The 12622-nt window shown below is 52.5% G+C and overlaps 1 protein-coding gene across 1 annotated transcript in view; it reads left to right on the forward strand.

Moving 5' to 3' along the window:
* Positions 1 to 12622, forward strand: part of MX2 (MX dynamin like GTPase 2) — a 30486-nt gene that overhangs the window by 5800 nt on the left and 12064 nt on the right. Inside the window, exons 2-7 of the mRNA XM_024559822.3 lie at positions 95 to 408; positions 938 to 1130; positions 2499 to 2639; positions 6915 to 7069; positions 9708 to 9846; positions 11326 to 11524. Coding sequence (XP_024415590.2) covers positions 163 to 408; positions 938 to 1130; positions 2499 to 2639; positions 6915 to 7069; positions 9708 to 9846; positions 11326 to 11524 — 1073 coding nt within the window. The 5' untranslated portion in view covers positions 95 to 162. The remainder of the gene's footprint in view (positions 1 to 94; positions 409 to 937; positions 1131 to 2498; positions 2640 to 6914; positions 7070 to 9707; positions 9847 to 11325; positions 11525 to 12622) is intronic.

The raw sequence follows: 12622 nt of genomic DNA on the forward strand, positions 1-12622 counted from the left end.
TGGGGCTGCATGAACTGGGGCTGGCAAGGTACAGCCCTGGGAAGGACCACTCGGGGGTGACTTTGGGCCACTGTCTCATTCTGTGTCTCTGCAGAGCTTGTTAAGATCACAGGTGCTGAGCAACAGGGAACGCACCCACCAACTCCACCTGGCTGCCAGCCGATGCCAAAAGCCCACAGGTCTTGGCCACAGCAGGGACACAATCAGTTTTCTTCCCAAAACCACCCGCACGTAGAAATGAACCCCTTCCCGCAACAGCCGCCACTGTTCACACCAGGAGGGCAAGCGAGGTTTCCCCCCAACAAGCCAGGGGGAGACAAGGACCAAGTTCATCTCAGCAAGAACTTCAACTCGATGACATTAAACTCTCAGCAGCCAGGAGAAAGCAAGGGACAGCAGGGGACAAAGGTAAGTCAGAAGGACATTCAGGAAAGACATGTTCTGGTCACTGGCCCACCACCTGCAAAAATGTCACAGCGGGTGCCCCCAGCTCTCCCACACACGTCCCACAAATAGGTCAGACTTACCCAGTCTCAGGACCTTCCTTGAAGTGAGTCTGGGGGCTTCTGTTCTGTGGCAGGGGGGGGGGGGTCTCCTTCCAGGAGCTTCTCCTCCAGCTACTCCTGCCAGGTCATAGTGGCCAACCTCCTCCAGCTCTGCAGCCCCAGGGCTCAGCCCCTGCCTCTGGCTGGCAGTTCCCACCTCTTGGTACTTCAGTCAGGCACCTCCACCCCCTGCCAAGTATCCCCTCTTCAGTGGAGGCAAAGCCTCCATAGGAACGAAGCACAGGGACCTCCCTGGAGGCCCTCCTAGACCCACCTCTCGCTGTGCTGCCCGCGGCCCCACATCAGCAGATGCCCACATCTGTACAAAGTCCCCACCGTGGCAGGAGCCTTCTCAGAGGCCAAGGATGTGAAGTCTGTTCTGCCTCTTCCAGGGACCCGAGACCACCCTGTACAACCAGTACGAGGAGAAGGTGCGCCCCTGCATTGACCTCATCGACTCCCTGCGGGCCCTGGGCGTGGAGCAGGACCTGGCCCTGCCTGCCATCGCTGTCATTGGGGACCAGAGCTCGGGCAAGAGCTCCGTGCTGGAGGCCCTGTCGGGCGTCGCCCTCCCCAGGGGCAGCGGTGAGTGGCTGGCCTCCTGCAGACCCCAGAGCGTCTGCGGGGTACCTGTGGAGTAAGAGGCAGGCTGCTGGGGAGGCCCCCGGGAGGGCAGGCCCTGGGCAGCTTTGGTCTGGAGATTGTGGCCTGGGTGGCCCACTCTGCCCCAAGTTTTCCAAGTCCACCTTCACCTGGCGATAGCCATCACCGGCCCGAGCCGGTCAAGGTCCTGGAACCTGGCTCCTTCTCCCTGGAGGTCTTTGCAAGGGTGTGGGAGCATTTCCTCTCTGACCGGGTTGCATTTGTGTCAGGTGACAAGCGAAGTCCCTTTGAAGAATGAATTTTCTCAGCGTTTTGAGAAGCTGTTAGCTAGGATCATGTGTGATAAGACACATGCTTTTATTTAAAAAACATAAAGGAGCTGTTGTACAATTTAGTAAGATATTTATAAGGGGAAATAAGCAGGAGAAAGACAATATCCTCACAGTGGTAGATGAGGTGATCCTGGACCCCCTTGCTCCCATGTCTGGTCAGCCCTGCCCAGGGGCTGGGAGGCCCCGATGCCACCCTGCCAGGGCTGTCCCCCGGCACAGAGGAGGGTGTGGGGACCCCAGAGAGCTGCACAGTCCCCCACAATAGTCTGCATGCCAGGCACTCGGTCTGTGCTCCCTCCCAGCCGCAGGCAGCCTGGTCCTTGACAGCAGGGGCTCCTGGAGGCCCCCGTTAGCTGGGCACCTGATCCTTGAGAGTGAGATTCAGGAGCAGGGACTCCTTCTCTCTTTTCTGGGTTCACCGTTTTGGGGAGAGGCATGACAGGAGGAGAGCCTGGGTGCCAGGAGCCAGTGGCAGGCATGTGACCCTTGTGTGTTCCCTGGCTGGGTGAGAGATGGCCCTCCTTGCGGGACAGTACTCACTCACGCTGCAGGCACTCGGACTTCGGCCCCAGGAAGCTCTGGGCAGCTCCAGCCTTTCTGAGCTCCAGCTGCATGGCAGGGTCCGTCCTCCCTCCCCACCTAGCACCTCCACAGACCACGCTCTTAGAAGGTCCTGGGACCCCTCCTTCCAAATGTCTGGCTCCTCCGCAGGCTCTCGCCACCTTACCCCTACATCTTGGGAGGGTTGGGTGGTCATCATCACTCAGGGGTCTCACTGCTTCCATCTGTCCCCCTCCTGGGCTGCCACCTGGACAACCTAGGTCCAGAGGCCAATGCCCACAGGTTTCTAGGGCTGGGTAGTGAGTGGGGGGCATCTGAATGGGGCCCTAGACAGGGGCAGAAATGTCAGACGAGGCCTCTGGGGATGGTGGGGCAGGTCCTGAGGTGTGAGAGCAAAGGGCACCTTTGACACTTCTTTTTAAAGAAAACTTAGGGTGTTTGGGACACTCTCTCTCAGGAATTGTAACCAGGTGTCCGCTGGTGCTAAAGCTGAAAAAGCAGCTCTCGAGTGAGATCTCTTGGAGGGGGAAGATCAGCTACCAGAAGACAGAGCTCCAGCTTCAGGACCCCTCCCAGGTGGAGAGGGAAATCAACAAAGGTAGGGTCGCCACGCTCTCCTCCTTCCGGGCACTCCCACATGCTGGTGCCCCAGCCTCCTTCCACCGAATTCCTATTCTTCCTTTGGGTCTCAGTTTCCCCTCACCCCTTGGGAAGTGTCCCCCGCAGGACCCCACCCTGCACCCCGGCTGTCCTCATCAGCTGTCCTCATCAGCTGTCCTGAGTCGCTGCGCTAACCTAACCCTGGCTGGTCACCTGGTAGCCATGTCTCCACGCAGCTTCCCCAACACCAATCCAAGCCACCTGTCATTCCTGGAAACACAGCCATCCCCCGACCTTTGAACAAAGTCTGTCAAAGCTTGAGACCAGTTTCAGGTAACGACAGAGTGATACAAAGGTTCAGGTGCTCCTGGAGTCCACCTCCGCACCCCAGGAGGGGCCCTGGAGGTCACTGCCCACCCACGACACCAGAGCCTGCCCGTGCCCCTGCCCGTTCCCTGATGTTTGGTCTCAGCCAGGCAGGCAAAGGTGACACCGATCACAATAAGACTCTGCAGGCTCAGCCTCAGTTCCAGGAAGACGGGCTTTTCCTGCTAGTAAACAAAGGACCCAGCGCTTGAGGGGGAGGCCTTTCCATGACACCCTGGGCTCAGCTCCCGGAGAACCCCACATCTGTAGGTTCACCAGAGGGATCCTTCCCAGAATGGAAAGGTGCTGGCCCCAATTCTAGTGTTTACCCCCAAATATAGAAGCTGCTAGAGACCCGCAATTGGCAAGTCTCCTAGCTTGAAATCACAGCTCTGTGGCCAGCTGTGCCTGCAACAGCCGTCCTGGGGCTGCCTGGCACCCTTGCACTCTGCAGTGTTTGCTGACACCTTTCCCCAGCTCTGTGGGCAGGACCAGGAGGGCTGGGCGCTCGCCCCACGGCAGAGCTCAGCACACATGGGTGTGTGCTGGCCAACGGCTTTGTGTGAGAGTGTGTGGTGAGCGAGCCGTCACAAGGCGTGTGCAGAATAGCATCTGGAAGTCCCATCTGCTGCTGGGGGGTGTGAGTCGGTGCAGCCACTTTGGAAACTGGCAATATCCACTGAGGCTGGGGTTGCGCACCCCTGATGCTCCAATATACCGCTCCTGAGTGTCACCCGGCCAGAAAGTGCCCCGAAAGCCAGGCCCGAGGCCACTCATAGCAGCACTCCTGCGATAGCCGCACGCTGGAAGCACCCGGAGGTCCCTCGGTGGCAGACTGGACTGAGGCACCATTGCACAGGGTACCCCGGCTACAGGCTCTGATGTGGGCGCATCTTCCAAACATAACATTGAGTGAAAGAGCTGGATGTGAGGGAGCACGTGGCTTATGATTCCATTTATAATGGCGTGGGACCCCATGAAGTTGTCATTCTCGTATTGAAAATGGTCCCATATCAGCAAACTCGTTTGGCTTAACTGCATATGAAATTCAATTATGGGCCAAAGGAATGGATGCTGGTAGTGGCCGGGATAGCGGTCACTCTCAGTGGAGACTAATGACTGTCTGGAGCGGGAGGGGCTTCCGGGGGCCAACCATGCTCTGTTTCTTGGTCCGGGTGTCGGTCACCCTGGTGTACTCAGCCCATGAAACACATCAAGCCTTGCATTTAAGACAAGGAGTATTTCTCTACACATGTTACACTTCAGTGCGAAGTGACGAAAGCCGTATCTTAAGTAGTGACTGTGAAATAGTAACTAGGGCAGGAAAAGTTTACGAAGGCACAGCCTGGTTTTCCACAAGCTCCTGGTTCCATGTCCACAGGATTAGGCAATGAACTGGGGCTGTGGCTTCAGCTGCTCCCCTGTTTCTCAGATCGGGGCTGTCCCCGAATGTAGGAGAAATGTGTCATTGCCCCCAGATTTCACTGCTGTGCCCAGAAAGGTGCCAGCGTGTCTCCTTCAGCAGGCTGGGGCCCGGCAGCCCACTCAGGGAGAACCCTCAGTGTCTCTGGGGTGGGCACCAGCATAACTTATGATGGCAGTGCCCCCTGGAGGTCCCAACCTCGCAGCCTTCCCAGGGGGCCTGTACCTAAAACTCTGGAGTCAGGCAGAACTGGCCACAAATAAATCACACGTCCAGTGAGTTTACCATGTAGCAAATGCAGACTCGGTGCCCAGCAGGCAAGGCTGCTGGAGAGAGGAGGGTATCCCAGGACCCACTTTCTGCCCCAGGGAGGGTGCGAAGGCAAATTCTGAGAGGGGAAGGAAGGTGGGAGGTGTTGAGGACACAGACACCCTCCATGACCTGACAAGGAACTGGGGGGCCCTAGGGAGCATCACCTCACGCTTTCATGCTTCCCCTGAGCTGGTGACCAGTGACCTTGTGTCCTTGTCTTGTCCTTGGCATGCGTGTTCTATGTATCCCCCCCTCACCTAGACTATCCCTAGGGTTAGACTCATTTCAAGATGTTTTTACAGGTTCTCTTAGCTCCTGGCTTCCCAGGGTGGGTCCTGGTTTGCCGCAGCGACATCACCTGGGGATTTTTGGAACTGCATGGTCTCCAGCTGCAGCCCAGACCTGCTGAGTCAGAATCTGGGTGGTAACCAGACCTCTGACGTCTCCATCCCTTGCGCTTACATTTTGAGAAACCCTGACCAGAGCAAGACTGGCTACATGATTTGAAGGGCTCAGTGTAAAATAATCATAATCAAATCACTGTTTATTATAAACTTGAAGTTTGGGGTATATGTGAAGTATGTAATAAATTAATCGTGTATAGTTCTCAAGAAGAGATCTTTTAAACCTCCTATAGCAAATAATCCATTTTCAGATAGAATTCAAGAGAAGAAATAATTTCTCTTCCCTTCTTCTTCCCAGGACTACTTCCTTCCTTTCCCTCTCCTTCCTTCAACACCCTTTAACCCCCGAGGGACAGTACAGTAGGGTTACTACAAAATCTTTCATGACCAAAGATAAACAGCAAATACTACTGAACAGTGACAATGCCTGTTAGCGACGTGCCCCACTCGGTTACGTGATCTCGTCTAGCCAAGGGGTCCTGCCTCCTTGAGTTCCTCTGCGGTCCCTGCAGCAGGCCCTGGGGTAGCTGGCAGTTGTCTTTGGGAGGATATCCCCTCTCGGGTGTCTGCTTAGCCCCAGACTGACCATTGGCCTTTAGATTGGCTCTGGTTCCCAACAGACAGAAGTGGGCAGACAGGCTTTGCCTGAAGTGTCCTGGATTGGAGGGGTATCTACGCTGCCGCGAACATACCTGGCAGGGGAATTTCACGTGTGGCGTTTGTCACATGTGTTTATGTATGTTGCACATTTATGCACATAAAATGTTCGTGCGTGCACATTTATGTACTAGGGTATGTTTGTATGCATTTATGTATGTGTTCAAAGAGTTGGGTAGATATAAAGAGACGGAAGACCCTGTAATACTGTCCTAGAACACACACACACACTATATGTGTATTTGCATTTGTATTTATATATACACATTTTTCTGGTCACAGAAGTAATACATACCGCTATTAGTTATCTATTGCTCCATAACAAATCACACCAAAATCAGCACCTTACAACACAAGCATGACCCTCACACAGCGCATGAGCGTCAGGGGTGCAAAGTCCGCTGGGCGGCTCTGGCTCCGGGTCCAGACAGCTGCAGTTGAGATGTTGGCTGGGGCTGTGTTATCGGAAGGCTCGCCTGGGGCCCGTGAACTCTCTCACCTTGGCTTTAACAGGGGCCACGGTTGCTTCTTGCTGGCTGCTGGCAAAGATGCTATTGTCCCCCACATTTGTGGGCCTCTCTGTAGGTCCTCTGTAGGTTCTTATGATGGGGCAGCTAGCCTCCCCCAGGGGGAAGCATCCAATAGAAAGTAGGAGTAAGCCAGGGTGCCTTCTATGACCTGGTATCACTGTTGCTTCCCCCACATCTATTCTTTAGACCTATAAGTCCCTCTGTCCAGCCCCTACTCAAGGCCCCACTTTTGGTGGGAGGGCTGTTGAAGGATTTGTGGACATATTTCAAAACCATCGCCACACCCAGTGAAGAATATTTAAAAACATAAAGGAGGAGGACAGAACCCCTCCACCATGTCGATGTGGTAGCTTTTGCTCTGGAGTTTTTGAGAGCACATCGCACGCTGCCCCTGCATACGCACGCGGCCACCTTAGTGGCCTCAGATCACTCTGCAGGCTTCTGGGAAATGTTTCTTGGCACCACGGCCTCTCTGAAGCTCCCATATTCCGAATGTAAACCATCACCTTCAAGAACAACTGCTTCTTCTCAGGTGGGTCATTAATTTAGACTCTGGGTTTCTCCTGTCTTGGCCTCCACAGCCCAAAACATCGTGGCCGGGAATGGAGTTGGCATTAGTCACGAACTCATCAGTCTGGAGATCTCCTCCCCTGACGTTCCAGATTTGACCCTCATCGATCTTCCCGGCATCACCAGGGTGCCTGTGGGGAATCAGCCCGTGGACATCGGACAGCAGGTGAGCCTTTCTGGAACTTGGAAATGGGCCGGGCTGAAGCTGGGGAGACTTTGAGATCTCTGCTGGCCATCCCAAGGGTCTGGTGTGCGTTCCCAGCCCTCGTTCTAAGTGGGTGGGGAGGAGAGTGGGGTAGTCCTCCAGGGCAGGGCCTCATACTCAGGATCTGATGAGAGAGCGCCTGGCAGGTCAAGGGAAGATGTCATGGTGGGACTGGGGGTGCACGGGACAGCTCACACCCTGCCTAACGTGTGAGAATATCAGCCCAGTGTTACCAACTGTCTTGAAAGTGGGAAGAAGCCAGAAATTTGCCTTGGCCGGGTGGCTCAGATGATTGGAGCATCATCCCATAAACCAAAAGGTTACAGGTTTGATCCCCAGTTGGAGCACATGTGGGAGGCAACCAATCCATGTTTCTTTTTCGCATCGATGTTTTCTCTGTCCCTTCTCTCTAAAAATCAGTAAATGTATCGATTTTTTTAAAAAGACAATGAAGCAGCCATAATTTTGGATTTTGACATAAAATCTGCCAATTTTAGCAACAATTTAAAAGAATTAACACAATGTAAAATAGTCAGAACATGGTCTGTGATCTCTGGTTGGGGTGTAAGAAGGCCAGCCCCACGGGGAGGGATGGCAGCCACAGGGCAGACCAAGAGCTGCCGAGCCTGTTGCTGCTTTTCCCAAGGCCTTCCCACGTAAAGTTGCTTGAGAACACAGTCTTACCGCGATGCTTGAGTCACACGTGATCTTTGGGCAAGGCCTGTCCTTGGGCACCCCACCCCACCCTCACCCCTCCATCTCTGCACCTGCCCTTTTCTCTCCCTGACATGCTCTCCCCACGCAGGCTTCCACATGGCACCTTCTTTTATCTTCAGGGCTCCGCCTAAGTGCCACCTTATCTGGGTGCCCTTCCTGGTATCTGATAGCCTGTACCTGGCCCTTCTGATTTCACTTACCCTCCTTATGGAGTGCATTTGGCCCCTATTCCCTCCTGGGATGTTAGCCCTTAGGGGATTGCCTGTACAGTCAATGCTGAATCTCTAATGGGCTCCGTACCTGGTGGGCACCCAATAACCATTTGGTGCATGAATAGGTGCTCTCTGTGGGGCTTATCTATGTAGGCAGACATTGTGGGGCGCGGTTATCACACCCAACAACCTGTCAAAATGCATGCGAAGGGGAGTGTCTCGTACAGAGGTTCCCAACCCAAGTCTGCGTCACCCCTAAGGGGCATTGGCAATGTCTGAGATATATTTGGTTGTCACAACTTGGGAAAGTGGGGTTGCCACCAGCACCCAGTGGGTAGAGACCAGAGATGCAGCCAAATATTTTACAATGCACGGGACGGCCGCCCACCACACAGACTGATTGATATCGTCGACAGAGCGGAAGCGGAGCGTCCTGGATTGGGGGCCTGTTCACGTGCAGACGTCTGCAGGACCATCACACGGCTGTGACGGAGGGAGCAGGCACCAACAAGATACCTTTCCATTTATGGACAGCTAACTTTACAGCTCACTGATAAAGGCCGCTTGTAACTGTAGGCAGTTAAAGTCTTCCATGGCCAAGACTAAACTGGGCCTGTTTTACAGTTGGCATTTTTTTAAAAGATTTTATTTATTTATTTTATAGGGAGGGAGGAAGAGGGAGAGAAACAGCAATGTGTGGTTGCCTCTCACATGGGCCCCACTGGGGACCAGGCCTGTAACCCAAGCATGTGCCCTGACCAGGAACTGAACTGGCAACCCTCTGGTTCATAGCCCACACTCAATCCACTGAGCTACACTAGCCAGGGCACAGTTGGCCTTTTTATTTCACCCCAGGCCTGCATTGTTTACGTGACTCTAGTTTGTGCTTCTGTGATGCAAATGTCGCATTTTGTGGCTAACTAAAATAATTAGTTAGGGCATTGTATGAGCAAAACTGCATATAAATTGTGCCAAACTTAAAGAAATATGCCCCAAGGTGCCAACCTTTCCCACGGTGGTGTGTATTGTCCACGGGGGAAATATTACTCAAATTTGTCGTTTGAAGGCTCTTGTTGCCCACATCTCCCTTTTGCTTACAAATTCTAAGAAATGTTATTGGAGTTCTCTCATTTGAATGAGTTAGACTCCTTCCAAGAACAAACTGCAGAAAAAGTCGTTAATATTAGGCGTGAACATGTGGAGGTGTTGTCCTCAGATACTGCTGTGAGCGGGCACAGAGCACCTGCCACCAGGGGCGTTGTGCTGAACTGGATTCTGCAATAAGGTGCCACAAATCACTACAAGGGCACCCCTGGGCTTCTGGGGCAGGCACCACACAGAAACAAATCACGCTAATAGATTACTAATAATCGCAGAAGCCTCCCAGGAGAGATGTAGAGAGGAAGGAGAGGTTTCATCCGGCTACAGGAATCAGAGTCTTTGGGAGAGAAACAATACCAGTGACGGGCTTTGAGGAGTAAGTAGGAAATCAACAGAGAACTCCATAGGGGCAGGTAGGGTGGGCATTCCAAAGAAAGAGGGCAGGCCAAGCCACAGCTCAGGAGTGTGAAAACTGGGTCCTGCTCTGGGACAACAGCGACGGGGGTGTCTCGCTGTGTCGCTCGGTAACCAGAGATGCGTTCTTCCTTTGTGTGATTCTCTGGCCTCAGACCAAGGCACTCATCAGGAAGTACATCCAGAGGCAGGAGACCATCAACCTGGTGGTAGTCCCCTGTAATGTGGACATCGCCACCACAGAGGCGCTGAGCATGGCCCAGGAGGTGGACCCCGAGGGAGACAGGACCATAGGTGAGAAGAAAGAATCAAGCTTCCAGGAGATGGGGAGGGAGGGGGAACCTTCTCGTATATGGGGAAGGTCTGGGAATGAGGTGCACTGTTAGAGATGGCCACATCCGACGTCAGGTCCAAGTGCAGTTCCAACAACAGCCCCGTGCGCCCCGGGGGCATCCATGCAGCCGGGACGGGTCATCCTCACTCTCGGTCGGGGTGAGATGAGTGGCCAGAATCTGGTTCTTCACCCTCTTCTTCTCACCCCTCCTTTGCACTCATGACCATCCTGGATGGTGGCGGCTGCACGGCACAGTGGATGTGCTCGACGCCTCTGGACCGCACAGTTAGTTGGAATGGCCTGGAATGTTCTTTCTCCATCCTCTTATTCAGAGGCCGTCTCTGAACACCTAGCCTAAACCTGTGCATTCACCCTGCCTATTGTCATTTCTTTGCTTTTATTTTAATTCTCTGCATAGCACTTACCAATATTAGACATTTTTGTTTATTTCTGCTTTGTTTACTAGATTAATTTATCTGGCTTTTGCCACTAGAAGATGGAGGGATATTCATGAAATCAGGGACTTTGCAGTCTTGTTCACTGCCACCTACTTAATATCGACAGCAGGGTGCTTAGTGAATATTTATTAAGTTAATACATATGTGTAATGTATTCAGGAATAAATAAAAGAGAAAAAAATTAAGCATCTAAAAATTGCTATCAGCACGCCTGCCACTAGGGGCGCTATGCGGAACTGGATTCTGCAATAAAGTGTCACAAATCACCACAAGGGCACCCTTGGGGGTTCTGGGGCTCAGTGGTTGAGTCATTAAATGAGGCTTATGAGCTAATTCTGTAGATGGAGGCATGACAAGTTCTCTTTCAAGTCGAGGCACAGTACGAGAAGGCCCTGTCTCCCCAGCTAGGGGGAATTCTAACTGCCAACCTCCATTTTTGTTAACTTACTCCTTTGTCTCAGAATAAAGTACCGGATGTAGGCGTCCATGAATGATTGCTGGTTCCAGAGAAGGGCATTCCTGGCTGCTATTTCCCCTCCCAATGGAAGGTGCAAATGTAGATTCAAAGATGCCTTAGTCTGTCAGTAACACCAAGGTCTGTGAGGATAAGGCTGTGTGCTCTCAAATAACACCTTTGGGTAAGAAAGCAGAGAAATTCAACTGCTCAAGTGCCAGGAAAGCTTCTTAGAAACATGGCGATGTAGCCGGTCAGTCGTGATGACGCCAGCTGCCCCAGTGCTGGTATACAGCAGGCGCCCCACAAACCTTTGCTAAGTGACACAAGGCAGTTAGTGAACTGAGTGGGTGGCGGGAGCAAAGATGAGGGCTGATGGCAGAAGGAGTGAATGAATGAGTGACTGTCAGGCACTGGGCCACCAAGGCTGCAGAAGACTTTCTTGGTCCCATAGCCCAGCAGGGTTCAAATATATTTGAGAAGAGAACTGACTTTTCTGTCTGTGTCCTTCCCTAATCACCTCCCAGGCATCCTGACCAAACCAGACCTAGTGGACAAAGGCACTGAAAAAAATGTCGTGAATGTGGCGCAGAACCTCACGTACCGTCTCAAGAAGGGCTACATGATAGTGAAGTGCCGGGGCCAGCAGGACATCACAGACAAGCAGAGCTTGGCAGAGGCCACCAAGAAGGAAATGATGTTCTTCCAGGCACATCCGTATTTCAGGTGAGGTTCTGCAGGACAGCCCAGAAGCAGACTCTGTGGAAGCCAGCCGCACCTACCAGAATTGGCCAAAGTGAGAACCAAACTGCATATAAAAATTATACAGTGTAGCAGAACCTATCTTTGTCTTTATTTTAGCGTTAAATGCATTGGCTTGTTTAAACAAAACATTTTCTCGTGGGCTGTTATGACAGGGCTGATTAAAAATTGTAATATGGCATTTCACAGAGCACAGGGCACTTTGGTGTTCCAAAACGTTTTCACTTGCTTTCTCACTTGCATCCCACAAAATTGTAAGACATATGTACAGCAGGTGAGCTTCTTCCCATTTTTATAGCTAAGGATAATGAGGTCGAACCAATAGTGAATAGAAACGGGACTGGAAACAGATATCCTAGCTTCCAGAAACTAATGCTGCCCATCGTAACTGGTGCACATTAAAACGTGCTTCAGAGCCTGCAGACTCACCGGTTGTATTAAATATAAATTATCTTGTAGAGACACAGCAGTTTGCAAGACACTGGCTTTGTCCCCATTGTGTTGGGCACTTTGCGCTTTTATTTTATTCAGGAGCTTGACGGTTCCAAGTGATGTGGCAACAGCATAGTGAAACCCAGAGGTCACTTCTGCCTTAAGGAGAGAGACAGTGGGTGACCAGAATGTGGGCCGACCAGGTTAGCTACTCACTGTGTGCCCTTGGGAAATGGCCCGACCTCTCTGAGCTTTTGTTTTCTCATCAGCTCAGGGAGTGCCACATGACTGCTTCATAGGATTGTGTTTCCGACTACGTAGTAGGACACATGCAAAGGCCCTGGTGCACTGAGAGCCCGCACTCCATAAATCCTACCCAGCTCCTCCTTTCGTCCTCTCTGCTCCTGCCTTAAATGGAAGAAACCGCTCGTTTGCAATAGCAGCATTGGAGGCCCACACGGAGAGACAACTAACTGCTCGTGGAGCAGAGAACAGATTCTGGAGTAATCACACCCATGGTTCTCAACCCTGAGCAGCAGAACCTCCTGGAGAGTTTGTTAAGATCCAGCTGGTTGTGTCCTGTCCAGTTTCTGGGGTCTGGGGTGGAGCCCAGGAGCTTGTGTTTCTATC

This window comes from Desmodus rotundus, chromosome 2, assembly GCF_022682495.2.
Source record: "Desmodus rotundus isolate HL8 chromosome 2, HLdesRot8A.1, whole genome shotgun sequence".
Taxonomy (NCBI): Eukaryota; Metazoa; Chordata; class Mammalia; order Chiroptera; family Phyllostomidae; genus Desmodus; species Desmodus rotundus.